Raw genomic sequence first — 25,056 nt, 5'->3', positions numbered from 1 at the left:
CTAAGTCTTCCTCTGCTAACTGGAAAGGCTCAAAGAAGTCCAACAATGGCAAATGCTCTTCTCCTTCGCTGACTCTATTAAGATCCTCTTTGACAGTGTCGCCACATGATACCTTCCTCCACCTGGCCTCTGTGTCACTGGTGTGCACTGCCAACCATTTCTCTGCCTTGGACTCTGCAGGCTGACAGCACAAGAAAGTTGACGCTTTTGTGGATCTCGTGGAGTAGTATCCTCCTACCTCTGCACCCTGTAGCAGCGAGTCTTCGTAGGCTGGCTCTCGGCAGCCCCCGAGGTGACACCCCTTCAGTTTTTCCTCATCATGACTCTCCTCCAATGGAACGTTCGCGGCCTTCAACCCAAGGAAGAGGACTTATGGTTGCTTTTAGAATCGCAGCGTCCATTCGTTCTCTGCCGTCAGGAAACAAAATTGTATCCTCGCAATTGCTTTGAGCTTTCAAATTTCTTCCTGGTCTGTTTTGACCTTCCCTCGAGGTCAGCTTCCATTCCATGGGGGAATTGTGCTGCTCATATGGTATGATGATCATAGTCAGTGCATCTCCCTGACTGCCCACATTCAAGCTGTTGCAATTCGCTTTTCCTTCCTCACTTGACCATTTTCCGTTGTTCCATCTATTTTCCTCTGTCACTTGATGTCACCAGGGCAGACTTCCTCCAGCTTACTGGCCAGCTACCACACCTATTTCTGCTGCTCAGTGACTTTAACTCGCACCATCCCCTTTGGGGTTCTCCCAGAATCTGTCATAGAGGTGCCCTCTTGGCTGATATTCTTAATCAACTTAACCTATTCTATCTTAACACAGGAGCACCCAAATTTTTTCAGACTCCTTGCACACCTATTCCCGTTTGGACCTATCCTTCTGCACTGCCCAGCCTCCCATTGTCTTGAATGGTCCATTCTGTCCGACACCTATCCAAGCGACCATTTCCCGTTTGCTGTACCTACTCCACCCACGTGCACACCCAAATGGCAGCCTACTAAGGCCAAGTAGCAGCTTCACTCCTCCATGACGACCTTCGAAGAACAAGATTTCACCAGTTGTGATGACCAGGTGGAATATCTTACAAATGTTATTCTTACCTCTGCAAAATTTGCCATTCCTCGCTCTTCCTCTTTACCACGCCGTGTCCCAGTTCCATGATGATCTGAGGCATGCCGTGACACAAATCGCGCTTGGAGACGTTCTCACCACATTTTTTACTGTCACCCTACGATGGCAAACTGCATTCATTATAAACAAATGTGTGCACAGTGTCATTGTGTTTTACGGGACTGCAAAAAGCTGACTGGATATCATTCACTAATTCTTTTAACAACTCCACCCCCTGTCTGTTGTGTGGGCCAAGATCCATTCATCAATTTCTGGCCTGACAGTAACAGATGATGTCATTGTGGACTCTCTTGCTCTCTCCAACACCTTGGGCCGCAATTTTGTGAAAATTTGGAGCTCTTCCCACTATCACACTGCCTTCCTCCATCGGAAACGAGTGGGGAAGGCTCGTAAGGTACCTTTCTCTTCTCAGAATCGCGAGTGTGAGAATGTCGCCTTTACTATGAGGTAGCTAGATCATGCTACACTTAATCCCTATCCTCTGCCCCAGGGCCGGGCAATGTTCACATTTAGATGTTGCAGCACCTTTCTGTTGCGGGGAAGCACTTTCATTCCTTACATAAAACCGTGTCTGGGTAGAGGGCACGTTTCCCAGATGCTTGTGTGAAGCCAGTGTCGTAGCCCGGTAAGGACAAGCACCTTCCTTCTAGCTACTGCCCCATTTCTCTCACCAGCTGTGTTTGCAAGGTGATGGAATGTATGACTCATGCCCAGATGGCATGGTGGATCGAGTCTCGCAGTTTACTAACTACTGCACAGTGTGGATTTCGAGAGCCCCGTTCTGCAGTTGACCATCTCATCGCAATGTCAACTCATGTCATGCAAGGTTTCCTGTGAAAATATCAGACTGTGGCCGTTTTTCGATTTGGAGAAAGCCTAAAGCACCTGCTGGGGGGCCGGCCGGTGTGGCCGTGCGGTTCTAAGCGCGTCAGTTTGGAACCGCGTGACCGCTACGGTCGCAGGTTCGAATCCTGCCTCAGGCATGGATGTGTGTGATGTCCATAGGTTAGTTAGGTTTAAGTAGTTCTAAGTTCTAGGGGACTGATGACCTCAGTTGTTAAGTCCCATAGTGCTCAGAGCCAACCTGCTGGGGGACTAGTACCCTCCATACTCTCTGCACGTGAGGCTTCCATGGCCGCATGCACTGTTTCCTTCAGAAATCCATAAAAGACCAAGTTTTCAGGGTGCGTATGGGTTCTGCATTGTGAGACACCTTTATTCAGGAACCCACTGAGCACTTCCGGCTCCCTTTTCATTGACAATTTTGCGATCTGTTGCAGTTCTCTATCGGAAATGAGCAGAGGCGGCTCAGGCGATACACTTCTCGTCTCGGAACTGTCATTACTACAATGCCACCTTTACTGCGAGGGAGCTAGATCATGCTATCACTTCATTATTATCCTCTGCCCCAGGGCCAGACGATGTTCACATTCAGATGTTGTAGCATTTTTCTTTTGTGGGCAAGCACTTTCTGCCTTAATACACATAACCACATATGGGCAGAGGGCACGTTTCCCAGACGCTGGCGAGAAGCCACTGTCTAACCCATATTTAAACCTGGTAGGGACAAATACCTTTCATCTAGCTACCACCCCATCTCTCTCACCAGCTGTGTTTACAACATGATGGAACATATGACTCATGCCCGACTGGTAAGGTGGCTCGAGTCATGCAATTTACCCACCACTGCAAGTGTGGATTTCAAGCGCGGTGTTCTGCAGTTGACCATCTCATCACCTTGTCCACCCATGTCGTGAATGGTTTTCTGCGGAAATCTCAGGCGGTGGTCATGTTTTTCGATTTGGAGAAAGTCTAAGACACCTGTCCTACGTACACTCTACATGTGGAGCTTCGGTGCTCACCTGCCCCATTTCCTTGAGGAATTGATAACAGATCCGAGTTTTCAAGGTCCGTTGTTTATTCTGCCTTGTTGGACACCTTTATCCAGGAAACTGGTGCGCCACCGGTTTCCATCCTCAGCGTCATCCTCTTTGCTATCACCATTAACCCTATAATGGTCTGTCTACCGTCAGGCATCTCCAGCTCCCTTTTTGTTGATGTGTAGTTTAGGTGCAGTTCTCCACGGACCTGTCTCATTGAGCAGTGTCTCCAGTGATATCTCTATCGTCTTTACTCATGGAGCATTGACAATGGCTTTCATTTTTGCACTGACAAAACTGTTTGTATGAATTTCTGGTGACACAGTTGGTTTCTCCCACCATCTTTACATCATGGGTCTGTTACTCTTCCGTTCATTGAAACTGTGAAAATCCTGGGGAGTTCATGCTTGATAGGAAACACTCTTGGACGTCCCACATGTCTTGCCTTACCTCAGTGTCCTATGTGTCCTCAGTGGTACTTCCTGAGGTGCAGATCGAACCACTCTCCTCCATTTGGACCGGTCCCTTGTTCGAAACTAGACTATGGGTGCTTTGTTTACGCATCTGCACGTCCATCCCTCTTACGCCATCTCAGTACTATCCACCATCGTAGCATCCATTTGGCCACTGGCACCTTTTACGCTAACCCGCTTGAGAGTCTGTATGCAGAAGCTGCTGAACTACTGCTTTCCTACCACTGTGACTTTTTCATCGGCAGGTATGCATGCCATCTGTCTGCCATGCGTGGCCACATCCTATGCCGCCTCCTTCAAAGGCTCCTTTGATCGCCAGTATGGGGCACATCCCTCTTCTCTGTTACCTCCTAGGGTACGCATTTGGCTCTTGCTCCAGCAAATTTACTTCATGCTACCTGCAACTTTCCTAGTGGGTGTAGACCTTTCACACTTTAACACATTATAAACTGCTCCGCATGTGGGGACAGCCTTCATCCCCACCCATGACAGTAGCATGCTGATTTTTCGTCAGGGCGCTGATGACCATGATGTCGAGCTCCCCCTTAACCCAAATCATTTTCATCTAAACCTTTCACCACATTGGCTTTGTGTGGCGGCCCGTGTTCACCTTGGCCTTCATTCGTTTATGAAGGACACTACTCCAGCCTCGCTCTATCGCCTTCAGTTTCATGACCTTTGCATGGAACTTCGCAATTGTACCTCTGTGTATGCTGATGGCTTTCGGACTGACCGTGGCGTTGGGTGTACCCTTATCATTGGCACTGGCGTTTTTCGGTATCCCCTTCCAGCCCACTACTCAGCATTTACAGCAGAGCTCTTTGCCCTGTATCATGCCACAGAGTACATCCAGCAACATATGCTTTTCTATTGTGTCATCTGCTCACACTTTTAGCACCTTTCAAAGTCTCTGTGCACTGTACACGTGCCATCCCGTAGTGCAACAGTCCAGGAAAACTGTCACTTGCTCACGCTTGATGGAGCCAATGTGAGGTTTATGCGGGTTCCTGGTCATGTCGATCTGCCAGGAAACGAGGCTGCTGACACTGCTGCCAAGTCTGCAGTCCTAGTACCTCAGCCCACTAGTTCTTATATTCCCTCCGATGATCTCTGTGCCGCCATCTATCAGGAGGTGGTGTTACTTTGTAATCCCCTCTGGTCCCCCCATCATGGGAATGATCTACAGGTTATTAAGCCTCTCCCAGTTGTTTGGTCGACCTCCTCTCGGACCTCATGCTGCGAGGTGGTCATTTCAACTAGATTGCGTATTGGGCACTGCCTTTTTAGCCATTGCCATTTGTTAGGTGGCACTCCCTCACCACTTTGTGCACATTGTGCCCAACTCTTTAACTGCCTGCCATTTCCTAACGGAATGCCCATTTTTTTAACCGTTCACATTCCCATTTGGGTTTTCCATATGAGTTGTTGGCCATTTCAGCAAATGACACTTGGGCTGTTGACCAGTTTTACTTTTTGTCCGTCGTAGCAATATGGTGAAGGCCATTTAAATTTTATTTCTGGACCTCCATTTCTCTATGGTGTATGTTATAGACCTTTCTCCATGTCCCTGTTTTTAGCTGTCTTCTCTTATGTTGATTGGGATTGACGTATAGACGTTTTTAACTCTTCTCTGTCTTCGTGTTTTATATTTTTGACATGGGTGCGTATGACCCTAGTTGTTTTTGCACCCTAAAACAAAACAAAATAAAACAAAGGCAGGGAAACTTGTTAAAAAGAAACATGTAATCTACCCACTTTATGGAACCACAGTGCCGCATTCTGTGTGGGCATAACAACTAACAAGCAGTCTGTTGCATGAATGGCAACTGACAAACTGTGGCCAAGAGGTGGCTGGATCACTCAGTTATTGAACATGCTGCCCAGCACAATGTGGTTCATTCTAATTACTGCCTCACAGCCTTTACTATCTGGATTCTTTCCACCATCTCCTGCTTTTCTGAATTGTCCAGGTAGGAATACACTCTACAAATTATCCTTCACACCTGTAACCTGCTCTGGCCTCAGCCTTCACTAGCTCGTTCTCCACCTGCCTATCCCCTTCCCTGATTCCATTCCAGTACTACGCTTAAATGCCATAAATCCTGCACTTTCTCTTCTTTACTTCTCTTGTTTCCCCCGTCACCCACCTGATGCTATAATTAGCACCCCTCTTCTGGCCCCAATACATCTCTCCATGCTTCCACAGGCAGCATGTGCATCTACCCCCATCCCGACCCAGCTATCCCCTCGCCCTTCCCTCCTCCCCCTCCCCTCCTCCCCGTCCCTCCTCCCCGTCCCTCCCTCATGCTTCCCTACTTCCTTCCTCCCCTCCTTCCTCCCTTTCCGTCCTCCACCCCTCCCCCTCCCTCCCCCTCCCCATCTCACTACACGCCTGATTGCTGCCCATCCTATGTCAGGTGCAGAGACTTGTCATAGGTGGGCACAGTGGCCGTGTGTGTGTGTGTGTGTGTGTGTGTGTGTGTGTGTGTGTGTGTGTGTTTTGTCGTCTATTTTCGGCAAAGCCCATGTTGCCCGAAAGCTCACTTTCCGACATTCCATCCTGGGTTTTCCATTGTTTGCCCCTACAAAGTGTATGTTCTGACATGTGACACATGAACACGTGTTCATAGGAGTTGCTCTTGTGATGTCATCCATGTCAATTCATTGCTTGTCCTACTACAGATGACTACCTGATAAGTAACGTTAATTACAACCCCTTGTGTGGAATAATGTGAGATAGGACAGCATCATGAACATATGAACATGCCGTTGAAGATATGAGCACCATTGTTGCACAATGTTGTCATACAAGGCATAACAGTGTGCTGGGATATTGCTGTACAGTATCAATGCAAACATTCGTTGGCTCAGAGGTCTGCAGTGAGTTGAGTTGTTTCGTTTACATTGTGTGATTGTTCTGTAGCCCTGTTATATCTGTTTCTGTCCGTGTACATTTCTGCTAACTCCAGGTGTGTACCTTGATGTTTGGCCTACTTACAGGTCATGTTTAAAGTACATGTTATTGTGCTGTTTGTGGTGTAGTACATGTTTTCTCTCTTGTAGATACTCTGACACAACCTAGCAATGGAGGCCGTTTATTCCACATCCAAAATGATGGATATGATTTACTGCTATGGTTTAGCAGATGGAATTAATCTGAGAGCCCATAACCCGTTCACTGAAAGATTTCCAGCACACAGGATACCATCTTTCAAGGTGTTAAGTCAATTGTTCCAGTGTCTTGGGGAAGCAGGTTCCGTAGCTCCCATCAAAGTACACAGTGGAAAGGCTCATTCAGTTCAGATGACGTAATGGGGAAGTGTGCTCTAGGTGCAGTGGACAACAACCTTGGAACCATTCTGCGACAAATAGCAGTAGCTGAATGTGTTAGTCATCCTCTGTTCTGGGCAGTACTTCATGAGCAATTGTTGTATTTGTATTATGATGTTCAGCACATTCAGGCACTTAGGGCACGAGACCATCCTGCCAGAGTGCAGTTCTGCCAGTGGTTCTTCCAGCAGTGTGGTGCAGATCCACAATTTTCCTCCAACATTTTGTTTACTTTTGAGGCATGTTTTACATGAGATGGCATTGTAAATTTCCATAATCAGCATGTTTGGGTCGATGGAAGTCCCCTTGTGGTTCATAAAACAAGGCATCAGGATCGATTCTCAATCAGTGTATGGGTAGGCATTCTTGGTGATAGATTACCAAGGTCATACATGCTATCACAGAGATTAACCAGGGCTCATAATCATAGTTTCTGAAGAATGTATTGCTTATCTTTCCGGAGGACGTGTCGTGTCAGGACGGAGTACAGATGTGGTTCATGCAAGATGACGCATCTGCGCATTGTCTCTGCATTGTGCATTGGCACCTGACGAGAACATTTGTAAACCGGTGGATTGGCCGTGGAGGTGCCATACCTTGGCCTGCTTGTTCCCCAAATCTAAATCCACAAGACTTCTGGTTATGGGGACGCATGAAGTAACTGGTCTATGCCACTGAAATAAGTGGTATGCAGACATTACATAATTGTATCTTCTGTGCATCTCAGCACGTTTAGAACCAACCTGGGCAATTTCAAAGAGTGCGTGAGTCCTTACACCAAAGTGCATTGAAATGAATGGACATAATGTTGAGCACCTCCTCTGAACAAGTGGTAATATGTCAGAAGGTATGCTTTATAGGGCCCAGTGTTGTGAGACATTTTTTTCTTGTTTTGATGAATAAGATTGTCCCCTGATATATTGGATAATTTTTTGTTTTAACACCCTGTATTAATACCAAACCGAAATTTGCAAACAGCTTCCTAAAGTGGCTCTGTTCACCCAAGCTTTAGGCAGGCGCAGTTTGCATTAGATACAAACGGAAAGACTAGCTTACATTGCTGCAACAAACTCTCTATCATTTCACCTCAACATGACTATTTGTGGCACATGTGAAAAACATTGAATAGGCTGCACTCGTGTGTTCATAAATACAAGGGAAATATGAAAAGTTGGATTTCCATATAAAATCAGCTGTGTGAGATTGTAAACAGACTACCACTACATACAGATCATCTTGTACAAAATGTTAATAGGTGCTAATGAATAAAAGTGCTATAGATGTTGTCCATTACTAGATGGATACTATTAAATTGTGTAGTTTATTTCAGCAATGTTTATTATTTATATTGCGGTCTGTCATTTTTTGTTGTCATTTGAAGAAATTATTTCCATTCTTTCTTTGTTTCTTCTCAGCATTGCATTGTTGTAATTACTTGAATGTAATTTGTCATAAAAGTGATCTATGTAGTTTTGTCTGTATTTCTGACATTCATAAATAAAACAGTGCGCGCGCGCGCACACACACACACACACACACACACACACACACACACACACACACACACACACACACACAGTCGCTTAACACACTCCATTACACCAGTTCATTACATGATTCATTTTGAAAACTCTAATGATGTCTTATTATTCAACCCATATAATGGACAATAAATAAAAATGAGGAAAGGTAACCGTTCTTTTTATAGTTTAAGTACCATCCCTTCACACTGACACAAAACACACTAGCTTCTTATCAGTCAGTGCCACGATGGCTGCAAGAGGTGTTTGGGTGTCTGTATATGAATGTATGTTCTTGTTCTAGGAAGAGAGTGGTAACTTTAAAACTAGTTAAGTCCCTGTGCCAGTATATCTTTGCACCATAAATCATTTGACTGCAGACACAGAGTTGTTTATCCTCATTGTATTTAGTGTTCCCATCTTGGAGTTTATATTATTGTTCTCTGTAACATATGTGCTGTTAGTTGGGCACGTTGTGTAGGAGTGTGTTGCCAAAGCTTTCAGAGGAATGAAGTCGCTGGAAAATAACTGTGTAATATTGATTGCAGTTGCCAAAAGAACCACCTGATGGGCCGAGACATGACCCTTCTTACACAGCCAGAGGTAGCACAACCAGAAGCAGCACTCGTGGCAAGGACAGCGCATCAGTTGCAGGAGCACTGTTGGTCTACTCACTTGACCTTAGTGGAAGTGCAGGAGAAGCAATTCGACTGGATGAAGAACCAGTGGCTGTTCGATTGTTAAGTGACATAGGAGAATGCCCCACCGAAGTTACGTTGCTTCCATTGGCAGAACGGGATGAGAGTTCGAGACCAGAAATTCCCAGCAGTCCAGTCAAGGGTATGCCTCAGGGATTGGCAGCACTGATTTGCAGAGATGGGAGTGTGAGAATTGCCAGTCTTGTTAACTTGAGGACAGTTGCAGTTGCTGTGCCTGAGAAGAGTGGTACCAGATACGTTTCGGCAGCTTACTGCAACAGTAAGTCAACCATATTTTTTATAGTTTCATTTAGGTGAACTAGTATTTATTTTGTTGATGGCAATGTACAAAGCGTATACTGGATTTTACGCTTCCAAGAACTGAGCTTTCTTTGGAAGCTGCTTTTTTTAAATTCTAAACCATTTAATTGTAAGTGTAGGCGTCCGCGGCCGTTGTCTTCTTCAATAAAATTCTTCAGGGTATCAGACCGCATCGTCGTAATTTAAAATGCGCCAACGTTTCGGCTAGCGTTGCAGCTAGCCTTCATCAGGCCCTGATGAAGGCTAGCTGCAACGCTGGCCGAAACGTTGGCGCATTTTAAATTATGACGATGCGGTCTGATACCCTGAAGAATTTTATCTAAACCATTTAGTTTTTCCTCATGACCTCACAACTTTGTAGTTCTAAACTGGTGGAAACTGGAAGTCATTAGACAAATTAGTATGTGCACTAATCAGTTTGGGCAAACAATAACACAGTGTGAGCAGGCACTGCAGCCTCATTGTAAAAGTGTGTGCTTTCTGTACCTCAGGTAGGCGTTGTAGTCTCTTCTTTGGCAAAATGGTTTGTATCATTTACATGAAACATTTGTTAGTCTTATGTTAGTTTTAAACTGTAACAAATGCTAGTTGAAAAGCTCAAAGTTGGCTCCTTTCTCTGGTTGACATTGATACACGAGGGACATTGAATTTAATGTCTGTAATTCCCAGTAGCAACAACAACATTGACCAACATAGGTCTTTCCAACTCGGCCTCCTCTGTGTCCATTCTCAGTGTTTGTTGATTGTTAAGTGACTTACACACATCCTACTTTATGTAAAATAAGGGAAAGTCAACCATTCACCTGTAGGAGAGTAATATGTGGAGCACAGAAACATGTAACAAGAAACAGCATTCACACTAACTATTGAGCAGTACCTCTTTATCTAGCACAAGTACACACATTCACCCAACACACATTCTTGTGATCATGGCAAGACTTGTACTTGAGCTAGAAAAGGAGCGTTATTCGAAAGATAGTGTGAATGCTGTTTCCTCTTACGTGTTTCTGTGCTCCATTTTATGTATTGCTCCATCCAGAAATTTCCATTATTGTTACTTACTTACTTACTTACTTTCTTACTTTTCTACATATGATCATGGCAGTTGTCTTGTAATACCATCCACTAGTGACTGCCAAGCATTTCTTTGATGCTCTGCAGAAACAAACCAGCAGTGAAGTGTGATACAGTCATTTGAATTTTCTCTCTCTTCCACTGAACCGGCTTCATATGTTTTCCAGATTGGCAGACAATATGATAGATAGGAAAATATTTTTATAAGTAACCTCTATCCACATTACTTGTCCAGTGAATCTGTATGAATCTGTACCTTTGACAACTAGATATGTATGTTTGTTTCATATTAAGTTACTTTGGATGAATACCTTTGCGTATTTTATGGTTGTGTCTGATTCTCCAGTGATTACTCATCCATGGTGTTGTAAAGCTGCCAGGCTTTTTACATACTTGTTAATGTAATGAGTTGGTTTCTGTTGGCCAGCTGTCTGTCTTTGCTAAAAGTGTTGATCTGCAGTTCTCCTGCATTGTTCAACAATTTTGCAATGCTACAATCTCACTGCATACAACTGCATTAGCTACAGACCGTGTCAGAGCCATCAGTATTATTTGCACAGTCATTTAAACGCGTAGTTTTGTATGAATTGCTGTAGGTGGAGTAATGTGGGGTGATTTAGGAAAGATGACTGACAGTAAGGACTTTTTGTCTACATCTATCCTTGCAAATAGTGGAGAGTTCACAGAGTGATAAAGGGAAAGAGTAATGCTTTTAATCTCGTTTTTCGTGGTGAAACCATTTGCACTGTATGTTTCTAGGTATGAAAATCTGTGTGGACACTTCACATACTCACTCTCAAAGGCTCTTCCTGTTTGGTTATTCATAAAGTTTCACTTCCCCAAAACTGTTTCCAGTGTGTTACCATTCGTACTGCTGTCCATGGTGCAACATCTCGATCCATTTGGGGAAAGAAAGGCCTCTGGGACAGATTCTGTATCACCTATAGAGTTATATTAATAAATCCAAAACTTTTATGCGTTTACAGAGATTGCAGTTATTGCAATTTCTATGGATTCATTGCAGTGAAACATATTTTGACAGAACAATGTAGGAAAAGAGAAATTGCTGCTTATTGTAAAGATGACACATTAAGTTGCAGACAGCCACAATTAAAAAAGACACTTCCGGCCATGGCCTTCATCAGGGAAAGGGAGAAAAACACACACCATTCATTCACACATGTCAGCACACCTCATGTACACGACCATCAACACTGGCAGCTCAGCCCAAAATTGCACCTGTGAGTGGTGCTTATCCCCTGACCACTTGCCTCTGCTCTCATTGTTACTGCTCATGCACCCTCTTTACAAACACAGACCAGGGCGCACAGTATTTGCTCCTTGTATGTACACTGCTTTACATGTATCAGCTACCATGATTGTCGTAAGGTGGTACGAATACTGAAAGTGTAATGCACTGTTACACTATGAAGTGAAGCATGCAGAAGGGGAATTGAAACAAAACGAAAATTCATAGGTGAGAAGGTACGTGACTGGTGCAGACGGAGTTGAACGGACATAGTTTCTAATTGGGGACAGACCTGTGGGTCTTCATAGCCATTACAGAAGCAGTTCATAGAGAGATGAGCCACATGTGAATGGACATTGTTCTGTTGGAAATGACACTACCATTTTGTTGCGTGAGATGTAACATACAAGGTCACAGAATGTTGCAGGGAGTCCATCACTTGTTCTCGGATGGTAGACGCAGATGTGAAGGGGCTGTGTTGTGCCTGGTGCACAGTATGGCACTTCCCCTCTTGCGGTAGTCGACCAGAACCTTGACGACAAATGTGGTTGCCCTCAGGTTCGTGTGCGTTCCTACATTAGGCTGCTATCAAATCTGAAGACCCCACAAATCTGGATATTGCATGATTTGACCAGCTGGCCAAATGGAGACCTACAATGAGGCCACTTCCACTCTGTCAGGTGCTGTTAACAGTGTCTCACACAAGTACCAACACCTCCATGTCTGTGTCAGTAATCACTCAACATCTGAAGCTGTTTGTGCCCCCTTACATACCCTGCCAGGCCTGATAACTACACTAAACACAAATGACATTAATGCACTCTGGTGGCTGTCTTGCTTGTCAAAGAGGATTGCAATTATAATCGTTCATATGCCGGTGTATACATAGACGAAGTTACATTAACATTCGATTGTGTCTTCTGGGTGATTTACTTTTTATGCGAGTATGTGTAGTTTTGCTTCAAATAGGACTTCAAAACGTATCAGTGTTTTACACATTCACATTTATACTTATGTTTCCATTCATATTTGTGTCAATACAAAACTGTTGTTGTGCTGTTTCTTTTTAATTGTGTGTATGTGTGTTTTGTTTCGAAAACTGATCTTTTGTTTATGCTATTAAGGTCTGGAAAGGCTGTGTGTTTGCACAGAGAAAGGAAGTATCCATTTCTTTGTGATGAGTGACGAAGGCTTCACAGAGGAATGTGAAGATGATCAATCAGAAAGTTATATGATGCCTAGTACCTCTGCTACACAGCTGAGGTCAACATTTAGCATGCAAGATGCCGCAGGACCTTCTAGTGCAGCACCAGCTGCTGATGTTGCAGAACCTGTTCGAGCACCCTCCCCCACTGGACTCGCATCCTCCAGGTTTGTTACAAGCAGTCATTGTTTTGGCTTAACTCTGTTACTTATTATTATGATCTATTGTAATTATTTTTTGGGGTGATTTGTTGTTGAAATTGTTGAAAAAAAAAAATCAGTTCAGGGTTACCACAAATTCTGGAAATCAGGGAATTTCAAATGTGTTTGGTAAATCAGGGAAATATCAGGGAAATTTGAGAAAAAAAACACTGGAAAAAATTCATTTTTGTGTCAGCAGATTAAATTGTTTACTGAGATGTCATGCATCTTTGCTGGCTGGGCGCAGCTGAGTACATGAGCCCGCTTTCCTACTCTCTCATTCTTACTGCTTCTCTCCTTCCTACCACTCCCCTCAGCTTGCAGTCAGTGCTGCACCACTTCTTGCCGCTAGCCTAGCAGCTGCCGATGAGAGGCAGGGACGTATGAGGAGTCGTTTGTTTGGTTCTGATTCTCAGAGACCATTGACACAGCAGATGGAGTGGCAATCATTTTTGCATGAGTTGTGTCTAAGTGATGATGTGAATGTGTGTGTGTGTGTGTGTGTGTGTGTGTGTGTGTGTGTGTGTGTGTGTGTGTGTGTTTCGTTTTCTGACAAAGGCTCTGGCCAAAAATTTAGTTGTGAGAGTGTGATTGTCTTTTCTATGTGCCTGTCTGCAGCTCAGCAATCATCTTTACGGTGAGTTGCTACCTATCTTCATTAGTATTGATTCTCAGAGTATTTGTGCAAGTTATCTGTTGCATGGATAGATCACTACAGTCTCATTTCATCAACATGGTGTCTGTGACACGTGAATAGCTGGTTGTACAAGTGGACTTCCATGAAGGGCCAGAACCACAGGCCATTTTGTGGGGTATCTCTAACAGATTGGGCCTGCTGATCTGAAGCCCATCATTTCCCACTAATGTACAGGCCCTGCCCATTGGATCTAATCTCACCAATCTGTTCGCAGACCAGGTCTGTTTGTGTGTGGCATAATTGACCCAGGACTGTGGTGCTCCTTGGCAGCCCAGAGGCAACAGGCAATGGAGTTCAGGAATTGCGACTGTGTCACTGCAAGTAGATTGTACAGTGTGGCGTTTTACAGACATTTTATTTCTTCTAGTACATTTTCGCACTTTGAAAGAGTTTATATATTACAAAGAATGGACAATAACAAGCATAAAATTGTGGCAGTCATTGTCAGTTTGTACACTATGTACTTATGTATTTCATGAAAGAAATACCAAACAATACCTGTAAAATAATAGACATAACACAGTGGGTAATAACCAACAATAAAGAACATAGTAGAACCAACATTTTATTGACGGTCACCTGTAGTGTTGGTTTACACATCTCTACCCTGCCTTGTACACTTCTTTCAGGAGGCCTATTTTTTCTAAGGTTTTTTCTGAAATCAGTGAAGGTATTTTAAATCTGTCTTCCGACTCCAATGAAATGCGTATTTTTGTCACCAAATGTGTGTTGTTTTATTGAAATAATTCGGTGGTCTTAATGAAACACACATACCATTTAGCTCTTTCTCCATCTAAAAACAGTTAATTACAAAAGAAGTCCCAAATTTTTTTTCAACTTAAATCTTTACTTACCCTTGAATCCAAACATTGTAAGGGAAAAATGCTAAAACTTGTCTGGAAATATCAGGGAATTGCACTTGGGAAAACCATGCAATTCCACAAAAGAAATTTTATTTATTCACCGGTTTCAGGTGAGACTAAGGTGCCCTTCTTCAGAAGACTGTGCAGAAAAATATACCATAAAAAAGTACTAGCTAGCTAATAATATTAAAGTTTAAGAAGTATAAAAATATACTTCGAGTTACTGCATTATTAGCGAGTGTAAAAAAAATAAACAAGTGTATGTAGCGTTTTACTGTACTTCTAAAAAAATACGAGAACAGTATGTAATACAATAATAAAATGTGTTTATGTGAAAAGAGCATGTACAAATATGGTATAAGGAAACCAAACAACAAGTGCAGAGATCATGCAAGGACTGGAGCAAGTCAGCTAATGAGTTGCGTAACTTTAGGTTGATCTCGGAGTCTGAGTAAAAGTAAGATAAAATAATACAGCAGAAACTTACACCACTGTAGTTGCCATAAAACAGAAGCAAATATTGAGAAGTTTCCCCATAAAAAGTTCTTCGACTGCTATCAAATAATTAAACCTATGTTGTCTGCTTCAAAAAGTTGATCTTTCTGCTGTTCTGAATAAGCAGAAGACTTGGTGTACAAACTTTGACCAAGTGGGTAGTAATGGCCATATCAATTTGTGCCACACACAATTTTGAGTTTCTGTCTTGTTGATTTTGAGGTATAACTGTACAAAGTTGGCACAGTGTGTGCCTTTTAGAATTGATTACATGTTTGCTAAACTGATTGGCACAGGTACCGCATTGATACTTCAAGTGAAACTGACGTAGGTCTTATACACATTTTGCTACAATGACAAAATTGTTAAAACAGAAAATTAGAGATTACAATGAATTTGACAGATAACAGTACATTACATAACACAGAACAAGTCATAAAATAAAATGACATTACATAACATGAATTTTGCTACAGAGCAATTTCATTCACAGTGAACATAGTCAGATACATAAATATAATGGTACATATAACATTTTAATGACAATATTATGAAACAGATAGATTGTTACTCATCATATAATTGAGATGTTGAGCCGCAGATAGGCACAACAAAAAGACTCTTAATCCAGTAAGCTTTAGCTCTGGATGCCAAGGTCAGACCAGTACATTTTAGTGGATTATTTGTAAGATATATCATATAAATTCTTCCTAACATGTTTCCTAGGTAGCTTTAATTAAAATGTGCTTCTTTTCAGTAATTCAATATTTTCAAAATTGAATCTGACAGATAAGATAATGCTTTGTGCTTACAGAGTTAAACTCTTATTTTAATTGAATTTTGTTCTTTGTTTTTTGAATTACTTAATTTTTAACTGTGTGTTGTGGATAATAATTGTAACTTAATTTACTAATTTTAAATACTTTCAAATCATTTCTGTTTTACATGTGTTATCAACAATGATGGTAGGAGAATTTTAGCAATATTAAGAGAATAGAATAGTTTTAAATATTTCAGCCAATTACAGTGTCTACTTGAGATATAAGGAATACATTGTGTAGATTTATTTCATGATCACAATGTCTAAAGTGTAGTATTACTGATTTTGCCCATATCTGGTTATGCTTAGGATTGTTGTTGACATGCTGTTTGCTTTTCAACTAATTAATGTGAATGAAAAATTGCTGGCAACGAACTTTAAAGAAGTGTTAAGGTCCTAGCTGTTGTGTTTCAGTATGTATGTGCACATAACCATCCAATTAACTAATATATAAAATCCTACATATTAACGATATGTAAAATAAGTTAATACAAATAATATGTGGCGCACTATGGATGGGAAGTTTAGCAACTTGTTGCTGAACCAGATACAGTGAAATCAGAAGTTTGCTAGCAGGGAACCTGTCAGTAGAAACAAAGTGTGAAGTATATCATGAGGCTGGAAGCTGTAACTGGAGTAAGTGGAGAGAATTTCTCAATCAGTAGCTAATATGATGAGTCAGAAAATAACTGTAGAGGAGAGGAAGTGAGGGCAAATTGTATACTTCCGTTACAGTGAAACGACTAGTACTAGAATACAAGCATGGTTGTGAATACGGTCATTAAACAGTTATAACTAGCGACATTCATAGCAGTTATGTGGTAAGCTGTATAAAAGGTCACTGAACTGGTGTAGAGACATCATTAGCATGAAATATGGGCATGCAAACAACATGCAAAATGCACCAAGGGGCCAAAAGCAATAACTGAAGTAAGTAGAGAAACACTTCTGGATCAGTAGCCAAAAGGTCAAAAATAACTATAGGATAATATAAATGTGGGCATAGTTGTATACTTCCGATATAGTGAAATAACTAGTTCAAGAATGTACACACGGTCCTAAATATGTTTCATGAAATAATTGTATAGTTCCTTTCACACTAATTGTATGCATTAAGTGTAATAGATTTGACTAGCTGAAACAGTATGGGTAATGTGCTTGTTAACTGTAAATACTGATGTCAGAAAGAAAAGAATGTGTGTAGCTGATTGCTTGTATATAACTAACCACCTGAAGCAAAATTATCTTGTAAGTTGTGGATGGCTTAGTATCTGTAATAATAAATGGTAATGTAAGTGGCTAACCAATCACAACTGAAAATGGATCATTACTTGTAACTGTTGATGACGCACAACCTGTAACTATCGATGATCAGCTTATACTAAAAAAGCTGTGTAAAAAAAAGATAAAGTTATAATAGAGGGAAACATTCCACGTAGGAAAAATATATCTAAACTAATATCAATATATCTAAACTAAAGTTAACTATATGTAACAAATGTACCAAACAGTAAAAGGTTGACTTATTATAGCTGTGAACAGCTGTTTAAATGTAACTGTATATGGCCAACAGCAACTAAATGCAACACTGTATGGCCAAACTGTAGTGTGTAACTAATGATTTACTGGCTGTACGTAGCAAAGTCCAACAACTTTCTGAAAACTATTGAAACTAACACACTGATTGCAACCTACTGACTGCAACTTACTGAATGTACCTGCAGTCACAGTTGTAGCAGTGACTGTAACCTACTGAATAACTATGTCCTACCTATGAAAATTAATAGGACCTATAACTAACCGTCTGCGTGTAGGGAAGAAAATTTCCCATCCATATTGCCACATGCCATTTGTATTAACTTATTTTATTTATCATTAATATATAGGATTTTATATATTAGTTAATATGCTGGTAATGTGCACTTACATTTTCATTTGTATTTCATGGCAATTGCAGTTACGTAAGATTTTTGTTTTATTATTTTGTGTTTCTTTTACCCCCACTCTAAGACCAACCTCAAGATACACTTGTCATTAGCTGCTTAGCTCCAATTCTTGCATAAATGTCTGCACTTGTTGATTGATTTCCTTATACCATATTTGTACATGCACTATTATCCATGTGTGAGCACTTATAAGCTCTTTTTGCGATGGCACATTTTATTATTGTATTAAACATTGTTCTTGTATTTTTTTCGGACTACAGTATCAAGTTGCATACACCTGTTTATTTTTGACACTCACTGATGATGATGTAATTCTTGGGTATGTACCATCTCTCTATCTTACCGAGTGAGGTGGTGCAGTGGTTAGCACACTGTACTCGCATTTGGGAGGACAACAATTCAAACCTGCGTCCAGCCATCCTAATTTAGGTTTTCCGTGATTTCCCTAAATCACTTCAAGCAAAAACTGGGATGGTTCCTTTGAAAGGGCACGGCCAACTTCCTTCCTCGTCCTTCCCTAATCTGATGGGACTGATGACCTCGCTGTTTGGTCCTCCTCCCAGCATCCCCTCCAACTAACCAACCAACTAACTTTTACCTTCAAATTTTTGTACTTGCGAAATTGTAATATTCTTACCCACCTTGTACTTATTTGTGGTATATTTTTCTGAAGGAGGACACAAGTGCTTGAAACTGGCCGAGAAATAAAATTTCTTTTGTGCAACTGTTAGCTAATTTTTTTCTTTTTTTTAACAACTACTTTTATGGTTGCTAAGGACAGATAAAGTACTAAATTGTTTGAGGGTGTTGACAGAGCTATAATTTCTCTATTACTGCCAGTTTCTTGAGCATGATTTTTATTTGATTTTTAAATCATTCCACATTTCTGTAAAGTACATAAGCCATTTGGCATTGATGAGGGGGTGACCTTGAAGGGCATTTCAGCTACATAATTGGCAGATTTTTTTTTATTTGCACAGCATGACAGCTTCCCTTCAAAAAATGTGAATGTTGTGTCCTAGGCATTATCTATCCAGTGTAAGTGACTTAATGAGTGTGTGTACTATTTAGTGCAAGTCTTTTTGTGGGGAAGAGGGTGAAACCCATTGCTGCCGTATAGCCTAATCTTCTGACTTGCTTGAAGGGAACCACTGAAGTTAATGTCCTTGCTGAGGGTCAGATCACCATCAACAGTGCCACATGTCCTCACTCCATGAGACATGGAGAGTTTTGGTCTTGCTGACCCAGTACTGAGTATGAAAATTTACTACACCACCAATGTTCAAACTGACTATCTCAGAGTTGAGTGTGCATTGTCAGCCTCAACTACAGAAAGGAATCTGACGCAAGACTACTAATTCTTTTTATGTTAATGAAAATTGAAATGCCGTCTTGAAACAGGAACTCTAACCTGGTGGGCTGGTTTATTATTCCACTGAAAATGTCAGCACACAACACTGTCGCTATCAGCTGAACTTTTTTTCATTTTATGATGTTACTTTGTAGTATCGTAGATGCAACAGCAAAACTTTAGCATGCTTTGAAAGCTCTTTTCATGTTAGGTCCTTTTTCAAGTTTCGTTTGTGCTTTGTAAATGAAAACCTTCTTATCATCAGTGATCTATCAATTACTGCTGATATCTTCTGCTTTCCATTTTTTTAGTAGTGTTGTGTTAAAGTGTATTATCCCTGTATTTTTCAGTTCCGGCAGCAGCCAGTTACTGGCAAATAAAACAGAGCTCAGTATGTCTGACCTGCAACAGCTCTACGAGCTGACTTTATTTGAAAACTTAACACCTTGCTATGCAGCTGCAGTGCCACCCTGTTGGAGTGAGATAATGCAGGCACAGAAACAGCGCAGGCATCCTCAACATTTGCAGCAGGGTGATGACCTGCAGCTTACGCGGTCCTGGAGATTGCAGAATGATGCGTAAGTCTTAAAAATTTCATATTGATATTTCATTTCTACGTCTTTAAGAGCAATTTATTTTCATAACATGTTTTTCATTTCTTAAGAACAATTGTAGTGTTGTATGTTAAAGTGTGTTTCTGGAGCTGTTGTCAGTTTCGGATTTGGCAGAGTATCACAATAAAGTGTAGTAAGCTGCCAATATAAATATCAGTGGCTGTTACAGGAGGCCCGTGGGTTGAAGGCACTTGCAGGGCTTCACCCTCAGGTGCAGTGTTAAACATGGGGCCAAAAAGACACAGTGCACTGGGTTGTAGCATAGGGCTTTGTGGAAGCATTATCAGATTACAGAAGTGGCTTGTTACAGATTAGGCAATAAGAGGCAAAAAATTACTGTTGGTAAAAGATCCAGCCAGAAATATAAAAGGAAGTGGCAATAAAAATACACTCAAGTATGTAGCAATAGAAGTAGGTGACATAGATAAGATCAAGTTTCAAATACCTTGGTGAAATAGTGTTAGGAAATGTATTTGAAACTTCTGTGACACATGAATGAATGATCAAAATGGAAAGAGCAAACAGTTTAGTAAAGATTATCTAGTATAAGAAATAAATATGTAGGAGTGTGAAACCATGTCGCAACATGTATTTCTTATATGCGTGTGAGGTTAACATTGGATTAGAAGGTAAATGCATTAGACAAACTAGAAATAAGCGTTAGTAGAAAAATTATGTGTGTGTTACAAAGGGTGGTTGGAAAATTAGAAATAACGGAGAAATCTCGCAGAACAACTGGAAAATATCAGATGTAATGACAAACTTTTGGGAAGTCAATTCAAGAATCAGAAATAACAGAGGCTCTAAGAGGTATGAAACTTGGAATTATCTAAATACAGAAAAAAATAAAACAGGAGCACAATGTAGAGAAGAAACAAAGTGACACTTAGAGAAAATTAGAGGTTATTGGAACAAAAAAGACAGAGGATTAACTGTTACACAAGGGAAAAGGGGGCAAGCATCTTGTCACCAGTCCTTCCATCTATTTGAACATCAATTATATACTCTTCTCAACAAGTGAAAATAGGCCTATATAAATATCAGTGTATAACAGCTAAAGTGCCACTGGTCAGTAGTAAATATACAACCTTGATGAAGCACACTTTGCAAATGTTAGATTATTTGTGAACATCATAACTTAACAGTGCAGTCATATACCAGGAAAAAAATTATTCTAAATGTATAGGATTCTTTACTGTGTTTGTTTGTTATTGATTTATGAAGTTTTATGTTTATATGTAGATAATAGACACGCACTATTGCAGAATATAATCACCAATTGGGTAATTTTTTCTTTGTCAGTACCACATGGGATGAACATGTGTTTGAAATAACACTCCCACGTAGTTGCTGCATTGGCCATGTTGATCTGAAATTTTCCCTTCATTCTCCATGTTCAAATCCACCAAATATACAAGTAACTCTCCTGAAACAGAATGCAACTGGGATTGGAAGGAAAGAGAAAACCATGATGCCACAAGTAGATGAAGGAATAGATTTCAACATTGGCATGCAGTGTGATGGTGAAATGAAAGGTATGTCTGAAATTACATCAGAAAGACAAGACAGTGTGTTTGCTACTTTGAAAAACGAATAGTTTATTTTTTAATTTTATTTCATTTTGACAGTTATTTTAGCCAATGGATTTTGATATCATTAGAAAATTTATATAATTGATGGTCGATATGTGTGTTTTTGCATGTGCTGAATGAGCTTCTTAATGGCTGTGGTATTTGAGTTATGTATTTTAATCCCACATCGTAAAAATCAAGTATTGTCATAATTTTAATTTGTAATATTTTCTGTTTGTGTTGTTCAAGGGAAGACTGAAAATCCAGTTACATCAGAGGAGTACATGAGGGACCACAACTGTGAGGTATTATGTGGCCCCGTAATCTTGTCACAGTGCCTTGACCTATCAGAACAGGGTGGAACGATCACACTGACAAGTCCCAAGTTATTTAGAGTGCGAGGCCGTACTTTTCTAGTGCACATAAAAGCTGTGGCCACAGAAAAGGAGATAGTTAAAGATACAGTAAGTACAAGTTGGCATAGAATTAAATGTATTTGCAAATTTTTGTATTGGTGATCTGAATTTGGATCTCACAGTGTAAACTGTAAATACTGTAAAATACAGCATTGAAACAATTTTAATGATCATAATGGTACAATAATGCTGGATCGTGTCACACATTTTTTAAATGTTGTTAACATTGAAGCATAAGAACAATCAGTGCGCGATAGCAGTGGAAAAAACTGTCAATGACAGTGCTCCTAAAGCAGAGCTACTAAATAAACACAACCTTATGAAATTCCTTCACCAAAGAAGGTGAAATAAATATTCCAGAATCGAATCAAGAGCAGCTGTCAACATGAGTAACTTAGTAGATATCCCTGGAGCAGTGAAGCAACAGAACTCACTTAATAAAAGCAGGTCTTCCACTCCAGATTGTATTCCAGTTAGGCTACTTTGAGAGCTTGCTGATGCAATATGTTCCATACATAACAATCGTACACAACAGCTTGTTTGCCAAAGATCTGTACCCAAAGACTGGAAAGTTGTACAGGTCACACCAATATTCAAGAAAGGCAATGGGAGTGATCCCCTAAATTATAGGACCATTTCATTAACGTTGAAATGCAGCAAGGTTTTGGAACATATATAGTTTTCGAACATTATGAGTTACGTTGAAGAGAACAGTCTATTCACACACACGGTCAACATGGATTTAGGAAACATTGTTCTTGTGAAACACGACTAACTATTTATTCACATGAAGTGTTGAGTGCTATCGGCAAGCGATTTGAAATGGATTCTGTATTTCTAGATTGCCAGGAGGCTTTTGACACCATACCTCACAAGTGGCTTGTAATCATATTGTGTGCTTATGGATTATGGTCTCAGTTATGTAACTGGATTCATGATTTCCTGTCAGAGAGGTCACAGTTAGTAGTAATTCACAGAAAGTCGTGGAGTAAAACAAAAGTGATTTTTGGCACTCCCTAAGGTAATGTTGTAGACCCTCTGCTATTCTTTATCTATATTAACAATTTAGGAGGCAATCTGAGCACCTGTCTTAGGTTGTTTGCAGATGATGCTGTAGTTTATCACCCAGTAAAGTCATTGGAAGATCAAAACCAATTGCAAACCAATTTAGAAAAGATATCTGGATGGTGTGGACATTGGCAATTGAGATCCATGAAATCTAAAGGTTGTAAATTTAACTAAATGCCTCAGAATTATGGTTACGAACAACGTAAATGGGAAAGAACCCATCGAAAATGTTGTGGGGAAGGCTACCAAAGACGATGATTTGTGGGTAGATCACTTGGAAGGTGCAACAGATCTACTGAAGAGACTGCCTACACAACACTTGTCCATCCTCATTTGCAATACTGCTGCGCTGTGTGGGATCCTTACCAGGGAAGATTAAAGGATTACATCGAGAAAGTGCAAAGAAGGGCAGCACGTTTTGTATTATTGAGAATAGGGTAGAGGGTGTCATGGACATGATACATGTTTTGGGGTTGACATTATTAAAACAAAGGTATTTCTCATTGTGGTGGAATCTTCACACAGAAATTTCACTCACCAACTTTCTCCTCCGAATGCGAAAATATTTTGTTGATACTGACCTACATATGGAGAAACGATCATCATAACAAAATAAGGGAAATCAAAGCTCGCATGGAAAAAAATAGGTGTCCATTTTTTCTGCATGATGTTAGAGTATGGAATAATAGAGAATTATTGTGAAGGTGGTTCGATGAACTCTCAGCCAGGCACTTATGTGTGATTTGCAGAAGAGCCATGTAGATGTAGATGAAGATATTCATGTAATTTGATGTAATATGTACACTGCTGCCCATGAAAATTACAACACCCATAAGGAATGGTAGAATCACTCCAAAACCAAAGGATATGTAACACATTGGAGCCATAATAAGTGATTAAAATTGCAGGGACAGATGATGTGCAAGTAGGCCCAGCAGCACCTCCTGCTGTGTGAGCAAGCAGCCTGGTGTTATGCAAGGCTCATTTGGTGCAGAGCTGTCAAAGTGAAAATGTGGAAGTAATTGGCGATAGGCCTTGACGACATCAGAGGGTGCAATATCAGCACATGAATGAGTTCGAACGAGGCAGAATGGTTGGGCTCTGGAAAAAGAATTTGTCATAAAGTGACATTGTGGTTCATACAGGACCCACTGTTACAAGAGTGATGTATATAGAACCAGTGGATAGAAGAGAGTTGTACACACTAACAAATGTACTGGACCATGCAATGTGACCACAGACTGGGATGATCGCTATCTTGCCCGTATGGCTGCAACTGACAGAAGAGTTACATCTGTAATTTTAATCACTTATTATGGCTCCACTGTTCTACAAATCCTTCAATTTGGGAGTGATTCTGACCATTTCTTCTGGGTGTTGCAATTTTGACTAACAGCAATGTATATATTATGTCAAACAAATGACATGGGTATTCAGTCCTTAGGCTTATAAGTTAACAAGATCTTAAAAACAGGTAATAACATGTTTGCACTGATGTTTCGACGCTGTCTGCTGAGGGCACACGCGCCATAGCATCTGCTTCCATTGTTCAGAAACCACCAATGCTTTAGACAGCTATCGGCATTTGAAGTTGGCACTGGCATACTGAGTGGTTAAATGTAGTGTTTTTTTGTGAGACCTACTTCATCTTACCCTACAGTGAAGGTCGTAAATGTGTTAGATGCTACCAGGGTTAATGCTGTTGGATAGACCATGTTGTTGAGCAGCATAGTGGACAAAAGCAAAGTGTGAAGGTTTGGGGCACTATTGATTATAACATGCAAACTTGCCTTCTATGTATTCAGGGCAATCTGGGCAACAACCACTACATGAGACAGGCTTTAGAGTTAAGAGTCACTGCCCCTCCTTTAAAGCTCCACATGCCATATTTCAAGAGAATAAAACATGGTTACATGCTGTGAGGAATGTGAGAGTCTTCCTCAAAAAGTGACTGATACCATTGTGTTCTTGGCCTGCACATTCACCTGACATATCGCCCATTGAACATGCCTGGCATGTGGTCTGGCAACAACTTGTTCATACTGGCACTCCTGCAACCACTGTCAATGCTTTGTGGACATGATTACAAACGATGTGACAGTGTGTATGATAGCAGCACATCCAGAGAGACTCTTT

General features: G+C 40.9%; 1 protein-coding gene across 1 annotated transcript in view; it reads left to right on the top strand.

Annotated features, from left to right (window-relative positions):
* The window catches only part of LOC126463579 (baculoviral IAP repeat-containing protein 6), a 314,074-nt gene that overhangs the window by 51,036 nt on the left and 237,982 nt on the right, over positions 1-25,056 (top strand). The window contains 5 exon segments of the mRNA XM_050096169.1: positions 8,882-9,311; positions 12,800-13,046; positions 19,602-19,829; positions 21,168-21,400; positions 21,686-21,900. Of these exon segments, the coding sequence (XP_049952126.1) occupies positions 8,882-9,311; positions 12,800-13,046; positions 19,602-19,829; positions 21,168-21,400; positions 21,686-21,900 (1,353 nt within the window).

Source organism: Schistocerca serialis, chromosome 1, assembly GCF_023864345.2.
Source record: "Schistocerca serialis cubense isolate TAMUIC-IGC-003099 chromosome 1, iqSchSeri2.2, whole genome shotgun sequence".
Lineage (NCBI taxonomy): Eukaryota > Metazoa > Arthropoda > Insecta > Orthoptera > Acrididae > Schistocerca > Schistocerca serialis.
This window is presented reverse-complemented; position numbering and strand designations above follow the sequence as displayed.